The following is a 20,231-nucleotide window of genomic DNA, read 5'->3' on the forward strand; positions in this document are numbered from 1 at the left end:
CCCCCCACGGTACATTTCCAAGTGGTAAAAGGAGAGGGTGGAGAAATCCAACTTTGCTTGAGGCTATCGCGTCAAGTTTTCGAATTCTGAAATAGGATTTGGCTCTTGGATAAGTGCAAGTATACAAACAGCCTTCCACCATGTATCCTTGGAAGCATAACTTGCGACTTACCTCCCTCACGATATTTCAGGGCAGGGACGGTGGAGGACCCTGTTCAACCTTTTTAAAATAGAGTTGATCGTGTAAAAAGAAAGAGTAGCAAAATTTTACTTTTTGAAGCGCAGTAAAAAATGAGTCAATAGGAAAATCTTAACCCATAAAGCTCTTTAGCCAAACGGGATACTGGTCGCAAACAACACTTCATATACAATTGCAAACAGTCCCTGAAAAATTGTCTAACCCACAGAATAACTGCATAAGGTGGTGAAATACCTTGAACAATCTTCGTGTCATATACAATGTACGCCACTCCGTCTCTATGCTTCATCGAACGCCACCCCCTTCGCTCGCGATTCCTCAAGAATTCCGGCACAATTTCTCTATTTTCATGAATCTAAAGTTAGTTTCGCAATCTTGTCTAGCCCTTTTACCAACGGTCAGAACGCAAAAGTTGAAAGCAGCAGTACTGTGTATGGAAATCAAGATAATGCTGCGAAATCTTCTGAACGCGTTTCTCAATCTGGTTCAACCATTAAAGCACCCACTGCTCCGTGGGTGAAGGGTCCTCTTCTTCTTGAACCCAATCAATTAAGAAATTTTCTTCAAGACCTAGAAAAGATTCCACCTCAGATGAAATTGAACAACACCCTGATAAGGCCTTGGCTGGTGCCTGGTAAAGTGAATGGTGGAAGAGGGAAAAAAGCCATGAAGAAAATCTTTCAAGGCATTGAGAAACTCCAAGAAGCCGAAAATTTGGAGGAAACTCAGTGGGACCCGGAAAATGTTAAATTCAGATTTGCACCTGGTGACTTGTGGGGAAATGCAGTCTTTGAAAATGTTGTAGGAGTTCAGGGAGATTGAAGAAAATGCCGTGGGAGAGAGATGAGAAAAATGTTGATTAACAGGGTAAAAAAGGAGGAGTTTACCACTGCCGAGTTGGTTCTTGATGGAATATTGATAAAGAGGTTGCGGGTGCGGGGTGAGGCTGCCATAACGAGAAAATGGGCGAAGGTTAAGAAAGCTGGAGTGACTCAAGCTGTTGTTGATCAAATTCATTTTATTTGGAAGAACAATGAACTTGCCTTAATCAAGTTTGATCTGCCCTTGTGCCAATACGGAGAGAGCGCAAGAGATCACTGAGGTTATGTTTGTTTACCTTTCCTTTTCTTTATCTACATAAATCAGCCTATACTTCTGAAATCGTCAGTCTTTTAACATAAGTTGATTGTTACAACAAAAATATAAAATTAGAATAAAATGATCACAGTTGTATATATTCTTTTTATCCAAGCTTTATCTATTAAGTCACCCCATAAGTCTGCAGTCCTTCTGTTTCAGAAAGTTCAAGATGCACCTCGTGTTAGTGATCAAGTTGAACATGATTCTAGCACTCAATTCTTATCCCATATGAATTGTAGACATGCTTTTAATTAGTGATCAATTTGAACATGATTATTTCTTTGTACTTCCCACTATAGCACCTCCAATCCATTGGGAAAGAAGTTTTTTCTGTAAATGCATCAATTATTCAGTATCCTACCTTTAGAACATTTTGTGATTGTTAAAAATAATTTTAATTGTATCCGCATATGTTTTTCCTTAGTTGCTGTTATCTTTGTTATTTCCCTTTCATCTTGTTTTTACATCCTTGTTCTTTCCTTAAAAATTACAATGTTGTTTTAGTTGCTTCCTGATCTCTAGGCAGATGAAGACTGGAGGCCTTGTTGTGTGGAATAAGGAAGATTTTCTTGCGGTTTATAGAGGTTGCAACTATTTTCCAGGTTCAAGAAATTTTTGAAGATTCATCAGAACTCAGTCAGCGATCAAGAAAATCTATCCTCAAATATGAGTTACCAAATCACCAGTCCTATCTGGCTCTCTCTCAATTAACATCAAGTGGAAGTAGTCCTTACAAAATAAATAATGGTATAGAAGGTGAATGGGAGATCTTACAAATCAATGTACCAATGTACGAAAGAGAAGCAGGTGGATTATTGGATGGGTTAGGACCACGCTTTGTTGATTGGTGGATGCCGAAGCATTTGCCAGTGGATGCAGACTTGCTCCCAGAAGTTGTTCCTGGACTTGAGACACTGACGGATGCTGAACTTACATATTTGAGAAAACTCACTCACCCTTTACCAACTGAAGAATATGTAATCTTTATTCTTATTTCAATGATAAAACAATGTACAATTTATAGGAAAAACAGAAGGAATAAATCACTTCCTTAAATCAAGAAAAGATTTAATTTCTTAAACTACTCTGCTGACTAAATGCCTAAGAATTGGAAATGATAAAAATAACACCCCTTAATTGGGGAACTAATTTACAGCTGCAGGATCTGCTAGAAATTAGGACTGAAAATCAGGAATTCTATACCCGCCCTCAAGCTAAGCTATAAATGTTAATTACACCTAGCTTGGAACTTAGTTCTTCAAATGTTTTTCTTGGTATCGCCTTAGTGAGAATATCTACAGTCTGTTGACATGTTGGAGTGTAAAGTAGAGATATTATCCTAGACTCTATTTTCTCTGTGACAAAGTGCTGATCAGTTTTCACCTGTTTTGTCCTGTCATGATGAATTGGATTCTTTGCTATGATGATGGCAGATTGATTGTTGCAATATATCTTCATAGGATCTGTAACTGGAATATTTAATTCTTGAAGCACCCTTCTTAGCCATATTACTTCACACATACCATGAGCTAAATCTCTAAATTTTGCTTCTGCGCTGCTTCGAGATACAACAGATTGTTTTTTACTTCGCCAAGTGACTAGATTTCCCTAGACGTAAGTGCAATACCCAGAAGTTGATCGTTGGTCAGTTAGGGACCCGGCCAATCTTCAGTGAAGATTTCAACTTCTTTGCTTGAAGTCTTCTTGAAGAATAATCCTTTGCCCGGAGTCATCTTTAGATACCTTAGAATTCTAAAAACAGCCTCCATGCGTTCTTCAGTTGGTTTATTCATAAATTGACTCACCATATTGACAGAGAAACTCTGGTCTAGTGTGGGAAAGATAAATAAGTTTCCCAACTAATCTTTCGTATTTATCCTTATCCACAGGTGCACTATCTTTCCTTGTTCCCAATTTGATAGATGAATCCATAGGAGTGTCAACACGTTTACAACCAAGCATTCCTGTTTCCTTCAGGAGATCTAGTACATACTTTCGCCGAGATACTTATATTCATCTTTTCGATCATGCCACTTCCATCCCAAGGAAGTACTTGAGATTGCCTAGATCTTTAATCTCAAATTCTTTAGCTAAGAATCCTTTGAGCTTGAGTATCTCGTCTTCATGATCTCCTGTCAAGATGATATCATCTACGTACACAATAAGAATCGCTCTTTTTTCTGTAGATGATTGTTTAATAAACATAGTGTGATTTGCCTGACATTGAGTGTACCCAAATCTCTTTAATGCTTTATTAAATCTGTCAAACTAGGCCTTTGGAGATTGTTTGAGGCCATATAATGATTTTCTTAGCTAACAAACCTTGTTTATTGTAGTTTGAGTTGCAAAACCAGGGGTAATCTCCATGTAAACCTCTTTCTTTAGGTCTCCATTAAGGAATGCATTCTTTACATCTAGTTGATATAATGGACAGTCCAGGTTGGAAGCTAATGACAACATTATGCGAACTGTGTTAAGTTTGGCAACAGGAGCAAATGTTTCTTGATAGTCAATTCCATAGGACTGCGTGAATCCTTTTGCTACCAAACGAGCCTTAAATTTGTTTACACTTCCATCTGCATTATGTTTAACAGTAAAGATCCACTTGCATCCTACTAGGCGTTTTCCAATTGGCAGATCAGATATTTCCCATGTCCTATTTTGTTCCAATGCTCGAATTTCTTCTAAAACTACAGTTTTCCATCATGGTACAGCAAGTGCTTCATGTATAGAATTAGGAATTTGCATTTTATCAAGATTGCTAATGCTCGATAACCAGTTGACAGCCCATTTTATGAAATAAAATTACAGATAGGATGGGAGGTGCAGGACCTCACACCTTATTGCAAGGCAATCGGCAAATTAAGATCATCATTAGGAATTTCAATAGGAGCCGAATTGGAGCTGGTGTTAACTGGTGAAATTTCTAGAGATTTTGAAGTTGGGTTGGACTCATAGTTATGCTCAGGTGGCTGTTCTCTTCTTTCCTGAGTTTTGTTTCTCCTAGTGTAGACATGTAACTCACAAGAATCAGCAGGGATGCTTTGCTTTGGAATTTGAGATTTTGGCTTAGAAACTAAAGGTGTTGTCTGGGACTCTAATGATGGTATGTCAGCCTGAACAATCATGTTTGGAGTCTGATTTAATTGAGGAATTTCAGTTGAAGGTATAGACAGATCCGTGGTGAGATGGATTAGAAGTATCAATGTCCCAAAGCTGGTATTCCCGTGTAAAATTCTCCCCCCGAATATCAGATTTGGGGTAATAAGGTTGTTGTTCGAAGAAGGAGACATCCATGGATTTGTAGAATTTTCTTGTAATTGGAGAGTAGCATTTATAACCCTTTTGACTTGAGGAATACCCAATGAAGATACATTTGAGGGCCTTGGGATCAAGTTTACTTCGATGTTGGGGGTGTATGTGGATAAACACGGAACAACCAAAAATTTTAAATGGAATGGTGGACAGGACTCGAGTAGTAGGATATGAATGGAGAAGGACTTGGTAGGGTGACTGAAAGTTCAACACTCATGAGGGCATTCTATTTATTAAATATGTAGCAGTTAATATTGCCTCTCCCCAAAAAATTTAGGAACATGTGTGGTGAACACAAGTGATCGAGCAACTTCTAAAAGGTGTCTATTTTTTCTTTCAGCTACCCCATTTTGTTGGGGCGTGTCCACACAAAAATTTTGATGAATGATGCCCTGATTAACTAGATAATCTCCTAGGATGACGTCAAAATATTCTCTTACATTATCAGTTTTTAACACTTGTATTTTTGTTTGGAACTATGTCTGGATCATAGTGTCAAGTTTTTGAAGATTTGACTAATTTCAGATTTTTCTTTCATAAGAAATAACCATGTAATCCTAGAGTGATCATCTACAAAGGATATGAACCATCTAGTTCCAGCAATATTTTTAATTCTAGATGGTCTCCACACGTCACTATGGATTAATGAGAAATGTTGGATTTTATCGCAATATTAAAGAGATGAAAAACGGAAATCAACACAAGAATTTTACGTGGTTCGGCGATGTGCCTACGTCCACGAGAGCGAAGCGGAGATTTCTTTACTCAGTTGTAAAAAATAGGGTTACAATATATTATTTATACTAACCCTAATCTGGGCCCATATAAAACTTTAAGGCCCGTACAGAAAATACCCCTGTACTGTACCGCGGGGGCGTTGCCCCCACACCCCCAACCTATTTAGCGTCCCTAACAACCAGATAGTGAATTAAACCTGCGTAAGGCCGATGCCGTCGCTCCGCTCCTCTCACTCCACTCCGCTCCGCACCAGCATCGGCCCATTTGATCCAGCGCCTATATTCCACTCTATATGAGCCGCATGTACAACAAGAAAGGATGAAATGCTTTGTATGGTTTGATGAAATAAGAGTTGCGAATATGTTTTGCAAATTGAGATACTTCACATTGAAACTCCATTGGATTTTTATTATTGAATAAGGAAGGAAATAACTTCTGAAGATCCAAGAAATTTGCATGACCTAAACGGTAGTGCCACAACATGATTTCAGTATCTTTATTGAATTGACAAGTGGAAACAAGGCATTGAGAAAACTGACTCTTGGGCTTTACTCTTTCTGCTTTGTGAGTTTGTCCTTTAAGAGATTCATCAACTCTAAGAAGATAAAGACTTGAGCACACCTCAGCACTGTCAATCATCCTCTCTGAATTCAAATCCTGAAATTCAAACAAATTTGAATGGAATTTAGTAACACACTTATGTTCTTGAGTGAGCTTACTAGTTGACAGGAGATTGCAATTCAATTTTGGTACATGAAGCACTGAATTTAGCTTGAGATTTCTGGAAATAATAATAGAACCTGTGCCAGCAACCTCGGCGACTGATCCATCATCTATTTTCATAGTAAAATTTTCACAGCATGGATTATATTGGTCAAAGAGATTAATATCTCCAGTCATGTGATCCTATGCACCCGAGTTTAAAATCCTTGGATTTATTTTTTCTTTATTTATTGTAAGAGCACTTAAAGAATTACCTATGTGTGCTAAGGATCTGGTTCCAATTGTGTTATCAGGTGGACAACATCTTCTGTAATACTTTAAGTTGCTCTTTGCTGAAAGGATTTGGTTTGGCTAATGTGGTGGTTTCATCAGTGAAGACATGATTTCCTCGTTTTTCTTTGTTGAAAGGTGGTCTCGTGGGCTTCTAATCTGCTGGTTTATCGTGTATTTTCCAGCAATTATCATCGGTGTGTCCCAATATCTTGCAATAATTACACCAAGGTCTGCCCTTCTTTTGTCGATAGTCACTGTTGTGGTGTTGTCTTCCATGTACAGCAAGGGCTGAATTTTCAGTGACTGGAACAGTAGATGGAGATCCAAGCTTACCTTCCTTCTGCTTTCTTCACGACGCACTTCTGAAAATGTCTACCGGATGTTGGGCAATGGTTTCGATCCTAGAATTCTTCCCCGAACCTCATCAAGGTCCTTGTTAGGACCCATTAAGAATTTAAAAATTCTTTTCTTTTCAATCATTTCCTTGTATTTTTTTTTTGCATCTGCAGGGCACTCCCAACTATGTTCTTCGAAGACATCCAATCGTTGCCAATGACGAGTCAGAATATTGAAATATTGAGTTACCGATAAATTACCTTGTCGAAGGTCATGGAGAATGGTTTCAATCTCAAATGATTCTGAGGTATTTTCATTACTGGAGTAGATTTCCTTTGTTGCATCCCATATCTCTTTAGCGGTGTTGTAGAGTAGGAAATTTTTCTCCAATTTCATTTGTCATAGAATTGATCAGCTAAGACATGACCATATTATTTTCCGACTTCCAGAATTTGAATTTGAATTTCGGATCTGTGGTTGCTGGAGGGGTAGACACTCTAGTGATAAAATCATCCTTCCCCTTTCCGCAAATGAACATCATGACTGACCGTGACCATTGGAAGTAATTATTACCATTTAATTTGTGTCCTGTGATGAGAAGATGATTGCTCTCTAATCCTCCATTCGAACTTGTGACAGGAACATCAAGATGTGAAGAAGTTTTATTTTCTGTAGCCATGCCGTACTTTGTCACGGAGATTTCTTAGGTTTCAAAGGTTGCTCTGATACCACGAAGAATATGTAATCTTTTTTCTTATTTCAATGATAAAACAATGTACAATTTATAGGAAAAACAGAAGGAATAAATCACTTCCTTAAATCAAGGAAAGATTTAATTTCATAAACTTCTCTGCTGACTAAATGCCTAAGAATTGGAACTGATAAAAATAACACCCCTTAATTGGGGAACTAATTTACAGCTACAGAATCTGCTAGAAATTAGGACTGAAAATTAGGAATTCTACACCAACTCATTTTGTCCTTGGTATTTTCCTTACCCTTTTAACTGCACTATGTCAGTCTCAATTGAATTATTAGAACTATCTTTGTTAAAATATTATAAATTGTATATAATAAAGTCTTGTAAATATTATAAAGGAGAAGACCCTATTTATAAGGCTACAAATAACTATAAAATGAAATAACGTAAAAGGAAAGATTGTGTAATAATTACACAATCAATTATTAAGGAAAATAATCCTACATTGTTGTAAAACTATCGTATAGAAATATTGATCCTATATATTATTATACTCTACTAACATCCCCCTCAAATTGATGCTGGTAAAAGCATCAATTTGCAATCCCGAATTGGATGTGCTGTCGAGTCAACATTTTCGTAGAACCCATAAACCAAGAACTCAACGTTGCTGAACTTCAAACCTAAGAACTAATTCAAAACTAGATATGATTCCCGGCAAAGAATCAATGTCCGACCAGAAACTGATGACGCTAAGAAATCATCACCAAAACATCAAATGCTCGCACCACACTTGATGCACCGAAGAGTCACACGTTAACAAAAATTTTGTCAACCGTAGACAACCACAAGAAACCCACACCTAAAAGGCGGAGTTATGACCAAAGAGAATCGAAGATTCAACCACTCCAAAGATATTCCAGAGAACTCACTCCACAAGAAGAATTTCCAAAAGAAATTCACGAAGTGTGCAGACCCACACAGTGAGCTTTATCTGTGTTACGAGAATGAAAACATTGGGCATCAATTTATCAATTCCTGATGCAGAATCTCACTAGGGAGTTCTTTTATTGCGCAACAAGTTCTTCATAATTCTCTATAGATGCCAGGATTTTGTTCCCTCTCAAGTTGCAATTCTAGTTTCTGAAAGAGAAAAGGTGCTCACAAGAAACCAACTTCAGGAAGAAACTGCACGGTTAAAAGCGAGGAATATGTCTTTGTCATCAACAAGGATTTATTGAAGTGTAGCAGTATATTAACTTCATGAGAATTCTATAGCTTTCCATCAGAATGCAGGAACCTGAAAAGTGGGAAGACTGAGGTTGAAGTTCAGCTGGAAGCAGAACGGCTGAGATTGGAAAACGAACTAAAAAATCAAGAGCAAAAGCATTTCATTGTAAGATCTTATTACTTTTTTGTCCTATATTTTTCTATTGAAAAATGAATATTAAATAGTGTAAATTTTGCGGCTTAGGAAGAAGATAGAGAAATGAGATAAAACCCTGGCAGCACTAAATCATGCTTGGAGTCCTTCTGAGCGACATTTGGATCAGAAAATGATAATACAAGAGGATAGAGAATGTATGCGGGAGATAGGTTTGAAGTTGGATAGCAGTTTGGTGCTTGGTAAGGAAAAGCTTCTGCTTCCTTCTATTTTCACTCTTACAGCTTCTTCTTGTTCTTATCATAAAAATAGTTTTTCTTAAACCTTTGGAATATCATAATTTTTTATTCCAGCTTTATTATTATGAGTGTATCCTCTTGTCCTGAAAGCTCAAATTCCTTCTTCCCCTGAAGATTTTTTCGTGATTCACTGACCTAATGCTTAGGAGCAAATTTCATGATACCTATGATATTCTATATTTTTCAAAATGTTATTTTACCCCTCATGATATTGTAGCTATATTGGCAGAAAGATCTTTGTTGGTCAGATGAGTAATGGTCAAAATAAAGTGTCAAACAGACAATCATACAGCCTAAAAAGGAATCTACTTTCCTTGTGATGTTAGTCAAGAATTCAAGTTTCCATGAGAATTTTTGTAATTAAATCTCCTTCGATGGTCTACACTTTGAAATGATAAGCATAAAAGATATTTCTTTGCCTAATACTTTCAGCTTTACATTTAATTCACAAAACAGTGACAGTTCTTTCTCACAGGGCGGATTTCCTCAGCAGTCAAGTTAATAGTCTTTTATACTATCACCTGGTCACAAACTAATATTGATAAAAATTAAACGCCAAATACATGGAAAATACATTTGGTTGGCAGTCAGAAGGAAAGAAAAACCTCCCAACAAGTGAAAAAGAATTTCAGACTATTAGATGAAGAGGATGGAAGGACACATTGAGCCTTTCGAGCAATAGCCATCAGAGTGGATTTATTTCTTTAGGTTACAGAAAATTTGGATCTTTGAATGTTAGTAAAAGCCTAGGGAAATCAGATTTCCTTTTTTGCTTTAGTACTAATCTATTAGAAATTACTTATCGAAAAAACTAATCTATTAGAAACCAGATAAGGACTCTCTAGTCTATTAGAAACATGATAAGGACTCTCCCCCTTTCCTGTGTTTTCATAACCCAAATTGTTTTTACTGATTATTCTTTCTGTTTTGATGGCATAAGAAATTCCCCGGCACTCTCTTCTCTGTTGATGAGGAAAGTCTTTAATTTGCTGTCTATCCGACAGGTTAATAGAGAGTTTAATTGTGAGGAGAGCTTGCATAAGTCCATCATGGTTATGGCAATACAGTCACCAGATGGAAACAATGTCATAGTTCGATGAGGTTAAATTGGTAAATGTTGCATATACTTCCCATAAATTTTGTTGCATGTACTTGCATCAAATCATAAAGGTTGCCAGAATATTTTTGTAAATTATTACCTGAATTAACACAAGTATTTGAGTTAGAATAGAAAGTAATGAATAGGAGATTATGAAAATATTTCCATCTAGCTTATATCCTCGTTCATCTAGGAAAATGTTTTTCCTTTTAAGATTTATTTTCCTTTTTCCCTTTCCTTCTATAGGTAGGATCATTCATGAATAAATAACCTTGAATTTGACGAACAATACAAGAACTTCAACCTAAATTACTACTTGATACCAGAGCATATTAAGCTCAAATGAGCATTTGGATGTCAAGATTGGTGTGCTCCTGCGAGCCAATATCTTGCGTGAGCATATTAAGGGATAAATACCAAATCAAATAAAAAGAAAATATTAACCAACATATAAAGGTTTGACTATTCCTCTTAATAAGGTCAATCTTTTAAGATGTAAATCTGTTACTGGAGCTTCAATTGTCAAACTTTAGGGCCTCTAAAATCAGGGATTTGTTTCAGCTTGTGGCAAGTTTTATTGAGTCATAATGCTACAACCTCCTTTCTCAGAGCTGGGTGACCCTTCATCTTGGTTGACCGAGCCATCTGGTACTCCTTAGGATTTTGTACGATCCTTCAACTATTCCTGCTACTAGATACCCTCTGGATACTCTCTTTCGTATTGTGCAACCTATGTATTAGTCAACCCAGCCCCTGGTACTCTGTAGGGTTTGAAGATCAGACTTCTCTACCTTTTGCTGCTCCACGAAGACTATATCTACAGTGGGTGACATACCTTCACATGGTTGCCGACTCTTTAGGTTGAAAACCGAAGCTATGACAATCTCTTTTCCCTTTGCACATGTAGCTTTTGCTGCATGCTCAAGCCTTCTGCTAGCTGTTCTTGTTGGTTGTTTATGGATGCACGTGAAAGGGCTTTTGCTGTGTTTGAAGATTTCACACCCTTTTGAACATGTCTGTCCACGTTGCCTGTGTGGACCACTGTTGTATGTGCTAGATTCTGAAAGTACTAATTGTAGGGTCTACTGTAATCACTTATTTAGAAGTTTTCAGCTGGACCTCTTCCTTTATTCTTTGATTGAATACCTGCTAGTTTATCTCGTTCATCAATTGAAGTCGGGAGGCACATCAAAGAAATGGGATCAGGATTTTTCGGTTTTGACAATTGCGCTCATGGGCTGGATCTCTTTCATGGTTAGAACTATCATTATTTCCTTGCTTTTCTCTCGACTCTTAGATAATAAATATGAGCCTTTCAGCAATGCATATATCCATAAGCAACGCAAAGCCTAAAAAGCGAAGGAAGTTCGACAAGTGGTTAGAAACTAATAGAATGGTTAAGCTCAAACATGTATATACCTCTAGCTTCATACTTCCTCAAAATTTAGATAGCTTGTTTGCCTTTACTGTTTTGATGCTTTCCAGTCCTTTCTGAATTAAAATATGTATGCTTTCATGCGGATATGTTTATATTTTATTCAATCTGACTTCAGGAAGTCGTGACGTTTTTGATGCTGTAATAGAAGGCATTCTTCAGCATTGGAAGCACAGAGAAATCGTGAAAGTAGTTACAATGCAGAAAAAGTTCTCTTAGGTCCTTTACACTGCAAGTTTTCTTGAGGCTGAGAGTTGCGGGATACTGGTTTCTGTAGAAAAACTTAGAGAAGGCCATGCTATAATTATATATCGTGGGAAGAACGATAAACGTCCAAAGTCATCACATAGAAATTTGTTGAATAAAAGAGATGCATTATCTAGGTCACTTGAAATCCAGATAAATGGAGTAAGTAAATCTAATTATCTCCTTGACAAATCCAAATCGGCAGTTTTTGTTTAGACTAACTTGTATATTTGTAACTTTTCTAACCTTCTGTTTTCCCTCTAATAGTCATTGAAGTTCTTTGCCAATCAAAGTGTGAAGGAAATCTGGGATCTGAAACGCAAGCTGGTAAACCTCTGTATTTAGTTTATTGAGACTCTGCCTGATCTCTTAAATCATTTTCATTTTTCTAATAGAGATATTGACGAAATAAGTATGTGGGATCTTTTTTTATGAATCTGTTTAAGAAATTTTTTAGTTGATTATTTTTTTCCATCTTTTGCATTGCATAATAAATGATGGACTTCAGTGGCTTGTGACCTTGCTTCAATGATTTTTTGACTGAAATTTTCATTTTTGCAGGCAGAGTTGAACAACAACAGCGATTGGTTGGATTTGAATACAAGCTGATTGCCATCAGCCAACATTTACATCTTAATGGGAATTCTTTGAGTACCTTGTCTTCATTATGGTGAAACTAGTACATGTAGTATTTGGGTGGGTCGGAGGAAGGGATTCTTCCATCAAATTAAATTATGCACAGGTATGACGTGTACTGCTTACATTTCACATTTCTTAACAAAGTTTTCAGGTTTACATTTTGAGGTGGGAGGAGGTGATATGCATATGAGCAAACGTGTTTGCTCATGTTCCATGAAAGCTGCATGACTTTGGATACCGCATGATGAATCGGCAGGCACTTGTCAGGTATTCATTCTAACACCACCTTAAAACTAGTAACATGTAGCATGTCCAGTAGGATCAATGTTGTAATTAGAGATTCTTTTGAATTAACAGAATGTCCAAGGTTTGACAAATACAAGTTGGACCTTGAGACTGAAACCTATTTTTCAAAGTCTAGAGACTAGACCTTTGCGTAACAATTACACGTGTAAGAGAAGCATTTACTATTCATGATATCATGCATAGAATCTCTTTCCAACATGGGCTAATTTGCATATTCAGCCCTCAGTATCCTCCTCTGACAGAATATCAAGAATAACATAGAAATAGCAAATAACAATACAAAGAAGAACACTATTTTACATAAAAACTCTAAAACTGGAGAAAAAAATCATGGGGCTAAGTCAGAGATTCCACCGTGTGTAAAATTGTGCCATCACACATCATCTCTCAGACACCCTAAACCCTAAGTACTCTAAAAAAACCCTACCTACTAAAGCAAACCTGCATAGTGGATGAGACTACAAAGGATCCTCACGTGTCACCCTACAAAATTGTGTTCAAATTTGCCACCCTTACTTTATTCTATGAAGCTAAAAGAATGAAAACCTCATGCTACTATCAGTCAATACTTAGTAGCAGCACTTCTTTAATTGACCAAGGCGAAATATTAGTTCCTTGCATAGTTACCATGCATTTCCTTCCGTTTATGTAAATTTTTGCTTTTTTATTTTTATTTTTTTATTTATCTACTGACAATGATGACAACAAATTGGAGAGTAATGAGCAGCTTTTGAATTTCTTGTGTATTTCCCTAGCCATTGACATTCAATATTAAATTTATGTACAAGTTGGTAAAATTTATTGTCATAAAATGTTCATTTCTTTCACCTGGGTAAACAAAATAAAGTTAATAGTCACCTCTTGCTTCTTACAGTACAGTTTTTAGTACCAATTTTTACAATGCTTAATAAATCTACAGACCTATCACTTCTTGGTCTAAAATGAAAATAGAAGTAGTACACACGCAAAAGAAGTGCTGTCAATCTGTGGAAGACTTGAGCATACTGGGAGTGGTAGCGCTGTGTAGTTTTCTGTTGGGAGAAGAAGGAAAAGGCTTTGGTGGAATCTGTAGAATTTCATGGCTTCCCTGTAACATATCCAGCATCCTATCGATGGATGGGCGATTTGCTGGGTCTGTCTGTATGCACCACAAACCTACTAAAATCATCTTTCTTGCAATTTCTTCTGCTGCTTTATCCACTGTACATTGCAATTTTGTGTCTTGATCTGTCAAAAGACAATTGTAGATCCAATGAGGGAAATACGATTCACTGCTATGGCCAAATTCTGTGTCAATATTTTTTCTCCCACTAGCCATTTCTAAAATCATCATGCCATAGCTATATACATCTGACTTGCAGGACACAACACCAAAGTTTCGAGAGAAAACTTCTGGTGCAATATATCCTACGGTTCCTCTAGTACCTAGCCTTGACATATTGCTCTCATTCCCAAGGCATAGTTTGGCGAGGCCAAAATCTGATATTTTTGGAGAGAAATCTTGATCTAGAAGGAAGTTTTGAGGTTTTATATCAAGATGAAGAATTCGTGTGTTGCACCCATGATGCAAATATTGCAGTCCTTGAGCAATACCGATTGCTATATGATATATTTTTTCCCTTCCTATAGGTGAAATTTTCTTTTCCCTTCCATATATGTAGTTGTCAAGAGATCCATTGGGCATGAACTCATATATGAGTGCTCGTTTAGACCCCTCAAAGCAAAAACCAAGAAGTGTGACAATATTCACATGTGAAGTCCTGCTAATGCTGGAAACTTCATTTACAAATTCTTCTCCATTTGCCGTGGACTCGTTCAGAACCTTTACTGCAACCAGACAACCGTCCTGCAGCTTCCCTTTATACACAACACCATAGCCTCCCTGTCCTAATTTGTCCTTAAAAGATGCAGTCATTTTCTTTATATCTGAATAGCGATATCTCTTTGGTGCCATGGGTCCACATTTCTCTAGAATATTTTCTAAATTTTCAGATTTCTTTGCTATCTTCCTCCTGAAAGGCCCACATATGTTTGCAATGTAGTTCCTTCTGAAGCAAACACATAGAATAGATATCACCAAAAGAATGCCAGCTCCAAACGCGGATGCAGCTGTTTGCAAGAAAGATAACAAGATTTTGATATCACATTGTTTTGCTGGAAAGTGGTCCGAACATATACAATAATTAATGTGTTGGGAATACCTATAAAAATTCGAACCCTGAGATTCGCATGGTTTCCTGCAATGCAAGCAATGTACAACAGAACACTTAGATATGATGCAAGTAGTTTGATGGGTGTGTTTAAAATCATAACATTGACTACCAGCACTTGAAGTGATGGATACTCTTTGGTTGACCACATATATTTTGTTTCAACTCTGAGATTCATAATTATTTGTTATCTGATAGGTTGTGTTAACAAAGATTTTTGCTCGATCTGTTTTGCAGATAGTGTGTGAATTATATGTACCTCGATTATTTTACCTGGTGGGAGTTGACATCTCATCAAGTAAGCTTTATCGGGACAGAAACATATAGGTTTAAAATAACTTGAGTTGTATCCACATCTCCCACCAGATCCTGCACACTCTATGCATGCTGTGTCATCCGTGATCCAGTGTATTTCAAATCCATCATTTAGAACCCGATCAATTGATGTTAAGTTATTTCTAAGAGCATTTACTGCTGTTTGGAGCACGGGGACTGTAACACTGGTCGTGCAGTTTCCAAGATCTCCATCAGTTGGCATAGATCCAATTGTGAAATAGCCATTCTCAACCAAGGTGCCATTCTCATGACAACGGAACTTATTGGAGGCTAATGCTGCACTGATAGACGAACATCCAAAGAACATAGTCAGGTTCCCAAAATTGGGTGTGTAACTGAATAGGTAACTAATTGTGGTATTCATGAACGCAGAGGGGCAAGTATTGTTGTACAAGTCCAATCTGGTTAGCCTCAAAACTTGGTTGTCGTGATCTATAATCAAGACTCGAAATGTTTGTGACAGGATCTTTAATGTAGGGAATTGGCCTTGGCACTCGAGTTTGAATTCTGGGAGACCACAGTAGTATGGTTGAGGATCACCCCAGAAGGGATAGCTAATATTTTTCATGCCCCCACACTGAAACTGGTGACCACACTGTATGTATCGTGCATCATCTGCTGAAAAAATTGATGGAACCACTGAAAGAATTATTGCAATGATTCTAATGTTAAAGGGAACATACAAGGGAAGTTGGTAAAACATTTGGCAGATTTTTTTCATCGAAGTTTGAATAGATGACTTTATAAGACATGCGAATGGTTTTGGTAAAATTCCCTTTAAACAATAATCATGTCATTGCTGGAATGATATTGATTTGTTGACATTTTCAATATTTAAAATTTTGTACAGTCAGAGAATGGCTAAATTGTCTATTTGACTTTATGATATAACAAAATTGTAGTCATTGCCCTTCCTAGACTTGTCCTATTATTAAATTTTCTTGAAAAGGATTGAAGTGGAAAGATCGCTGCAAAGTTCATTATTTTGCCTAATTTCCTTTTGGTTGACCTGGCTGCACGAGTCATTTTTTATTTTATTTTTCTCTTTTTATTGTAGAGGAAAGAACAGCCCGCCCCGTGAGATTCGACCCAGTTGTGCGTAAAAAATGCTTACCCAGCCTCTGCTGTGCTTTCAAGCACCATTAGCGACCTTCATGTTTTGCACCTCAATTCTGGGGAACGGAAGGATAAGATATCAAGCTTGCCTGGAAAATTTGACTAGTTGTCTACAGCGTTCTGTTTAGATTATTAAACATTTGAAAAGTTGCATATCTAAATAAATACACCCACCTTTTTGTTTGACTAATGCCTGTCTTCTTAGCCTTTTAGTGGAAGGCTAAAGTCTACGATAAGGTTCATTTTAAATCAAAGTTTTCATTATTTTTTAACTGAAGTTTTTCGTGTGGTTTTGGACACCATTTTTTTTATTTTTTTTTAACAAGGGAACATTTATTTTAAATCAAAGTTTTTATTATTTTTTAACTGAAGTTTTACGTGTGGTTTTGGACACCATTATTTTTCTTTTTTCTTTCTTTATTTTTTTTTTTTTTTATAACAAGGGAACATTTATTTACTTCTCCAAATATTTCTTATAATTTATTTATCAATTATCAAAGGTATACAATTACTTTAGAAGTTTCCATGCTCTCTAGTTCTCTTCTATACGACTTAGCCCCTGTTTGAAATTCATTCTTTAAAACTCAATTTTAATTGCACATTCTTTTAATAAAATGGTTCTGCACGTAAAATACCAAAAAAAATAAAATAAAATAATAATAATAATAAATAAATAAACCATACTTTTTAGCTATACAGACAAAGTTCATAATAATACTTTTTCCAGATTTGAAGTTGTATTATTCAGCAGGATAGGCGTAAGGCCAAGTATAGGTACATTACTTTTTCCTTTCTGAATTCTGTAGTTTGTAGCACCCTTCTAATGCGTAGAAGCTTCATCGATGTATGTTATCCCTATAACTATTACTTCTTGTTAAGCCACGCAGGCCTCTCACTTGGGAGAGCAGAATTACCATTCTATTTTTGCGATCAAGAAGAAAAATTCCAACTCATTTTACTTATATGCTAGGGCAAAGAGAATATAATGCGTACAACAAGACCATGGGTACTGCATATGAATTCAGAACATCGTCACACTTTTTGCGTTTTTGCTACGAAGGAAGAAAAGAGGTCTGGCCTATGATTTCTTGCCCAATGATCAACGAATTGAGACTGAGAATGGATCACGAGTTGGTACTAAGACTATCTCATTGCTGAACAGCATTATAATCTCTTCGCATTTGAAATATTGGTAATTCATCTCCTTGTACCTGCAATTACGTTTGCTCCTCCTTCCGCCTCTGGACTCGTACCATTGGAAATATTCGGCCTGGCTGCAAGGCCGGTTTCTATTTCCAATTTGGCAACTGAACCTGGAGTGGATTTGATTTGACGTGGTCAAGCAGGCAGCAGGTCAATTTTATCTTTTTGTTTGGTAGATCCCACTTTGAAAAGTAAAGATGGTGTCGCTCATCACGCCAATATATCCACCAGTTTTGTCTATGCCATATTTGCTCAGCAATAATTATTAAAATTTGAATTAAGCCAAACGACCATAGAGGTTGACGCAATGACTGATCGTGCTCTCACATGGTCGAGGTGGGTCCTGCCTGAATTTAAAATTTCGGAGAATGCCAAACGACCCTCGAGGATGACCTCGCGGGTGATCGTGCACTCACATGCTCGGCGTGGGTCCCCATAATTAAAATAATCCAGACCTCCATGTGTGTGGTGTGTTAACCCAGTGGTCATTCTCGCGGGTACTGTAGCACGGTTGTAAAATTTCCGACCCTCCATGTGTGTGTATGCGATCATCCTCGCGGGTATCCTTGTCCGTTTATCTTTATCCTTGGTGGAGAAGATCCATTCATGGACATTAATACTTGTTGGCGNNNNGTTGTGTGGTGGGGGGGGGGGGGGGGGGGGAGGAGAGAGAGTTACCATATAAGTGTGAAATGAGTTGAGACATCTTGAGACGTGTTCAACACTGACACGTCTTGGAAGTTGTGCAAAGAGTTGGACTATTTGAAAAGAATAATATGCGTATTCGAATTAGTTCTTACAAACCTTTTAAAGCTTGTTTCAAATAACTTCTGTACTCAATCGCCTCCCAGGCTTGACAATGATCGTGTCCGTCTTTTTTTGACTAGCTCGACAACTCATCCATAAAAATATTCTTTATACATCATCTCTTAGTAGGTGTCAAGACTCTCCAAAGATACATTAATTTGCGGGGAATTTTCAAAAATGTCACAAAATTAACAAGGTCCCCAAAAGTTGTCATTTTCACTTTATGTGAGCAAAAATATCACTTTTCACCTTTTTGTTTGACTAATGCCTGTCTTCTTAGCCTTTTAGTGGAAGGCTAAAGTCTACGATAAGGTTCATTTTAAATCAAAGTTTTCATTATTTTTTAACTGAAGTTTTTCGTGTGGTTTTGGACACCATTTTTTTTATTTTTTTTTAACAAGGGAACATTTATTTTAAATCAAAGTTTTTATTATTTTTTAACTGAAGTTTTACGTGTGGTTTTGGACACCATTATTTTTCTTTTTTCTTTCTTTATTTTTTTTTTTTTTTTATAACAAGGGAACATTTATTTACTTCTCCAAATATTTCTTATAATTTATTTATCAATTATCAAAGGTATACAATTACTTTAGAAGTTTCCATGCTCTCTAGTTCTCTTCTATACGACTTAGCCCCTGTTTGAAATTCATTCTTTAAAACTCAATTTTAATTGCACATTCTTTTAATAAAATGGTTCTGCACGTAAAATACCAAAAAAAATAAAATAAAATAATAATAATAATAAATAAATAAACCATACTTTTTAGCTATACAGACAAAGTTCATAATAATACTTTTTCCAGATTTGAAGTTGTATTATTCAGCAGGATAGGGGTACATTACTTGTTCCTTTCTGAATTCTGTAGTTTGTAGCACCCTTCTAATGCGTAGAAGCTTCATCGATGTATGTTATCCCTATAACTATTACTTCTTGTTAAGCCACGCAGGCCTCTCACTTGGGAGAGCAGAATTACCATTCTATTTTTGCGATCAAGAAGAAAAATTCCAACTCATTTTACTTATATGCTAGGGCAAAGAGAATATAATGCGTACAACAAGACCATGGGTACTGCATATGAATTCAGAACATCGTCACACTTTTTGCGTTTTTGCTACAAAGGAAGAAAAGAGGTCTGGCCTATGATTTCTTGCCCAATGATCAACGAATTGAGACCGAGAATGGATCACGAGTTGGTACTAAGACTATCTCATTGCTGAACAGCATTATAATCTCTTCGCATTTGAAATATTGGTAATTCATCTCCTTGTACCTGCAATTACGTTTGCTCCTCCTTCCGCCTCTGGACTCGTACCATTGGAAATATTCGGCCTGGCTGCAAGGCCGGTTTCTATTTCCAATTTGGCAACTGAACCTGGAGTGGATTTGATTTGACGTGGTCAAGCAGGCAGCAGGTCAATTTTATCTTTTTGTTTGGTAGATCCCACTTTGAAAAGTAAAGATGGTATCGCTCATCACGCCAATATATCCTCGCGGGTGACTGTGCACTCACATGCTCGGCGTGGATCCCCCATCAATAAAATAATCCCCACCTCCATGTGTGTGGTGTGTCAATCCTGTGGTCATTTTCGTGGGTACCGTAGCACAGTTGTAAAATTTTCGACCCTCCATGTGTGTGTATACGATCATCCTCGCGGTTATCCTTGTCCGTTTATCTTTATCCTCGGTGGAGAAGATCCATTCATGGACATTAATACTTGTGGGGGGG

General features: G+C 37.0%; 1 protein-coding gene and 1 long non-coding RNA gene across 8 annotated transcripts; one reads left to right on the top strand and one right to left on the bottom strand.

The window, feature by feature from the left end:
• The first annotated feature begins 345 nt into the window (after nucleotides 1–345).
• On the top strand, nucleotides 346–16,684 carry LOC111407993. 7 transcript variants are annotated; one of them, XR_002705265.1, is made up of 8 exons: nucleotides 346–1,301; nucleotides 1,862–7,031; nucleotides 7,364–8,820; nucleotides 8,899–9,050; nucleotides 11,760–12,049; nucleotides 12,155–12,214; nucleotides 12,449–12,793; nucleotides 15,280–15,402. It is a non-coding gene; the product is annotated as an uncharacterized LOC111407993 (long non-coding RNA). The 7 variants fall into 7 exon arrangements; XR_002705264.1 differs by having other exon boundaries at nucleotides 348–6,817; nucleotides 6,898–7,031; XR_002705269.1 differs by having other exon boundaries at nucleotides 348–6,582; nucleotides 6,671–7,031.
• Nucleotides 13,500–16,212, bottom strand: LOC111407990 (LEAF RUST 10 DISEASE-RESISTANCE LOCUS RECEPTOR-LIKE PROTEIN KINASE-like 2.1). The gene is made up of 3 exons (XM_023037729.1): nucleotides 15,316–16,212; nucleotides 15,034–15,069; nucleotides 13,500–14,941 (listed from the first exon to the last, which is right to left on the bottom strand). The coding sequence occupies exons 1-3, from the start codon at nucleotides 16,097–16,099 to the stop codon at nucleotides 13,812–13,814; spliced, it is 1,950 nt and encodes a 649-aa protein (XP_022893497.1). The 5' UTR covers nucleotides 16,100–16,212; the 3' UTR covers nucleotides 13,500–13,811.
• Nucleotides 16,685–20,231: the final 3,547 nt, after the last annotated feature.

The sequence above is a fragment of the Olea europaea genome, chromosome 13, assembly GCF_002742605.1.
Source record: "Olea europaea var. sylvestris chromosome 13, O_europaea_v1, whole genome shotgun sequence".
NCBI lineage: Eukaryota > Viridiplantae > Streptophyta > Magnoliopsida > Lamiales > Oleaceae > Olea > Olea europaea.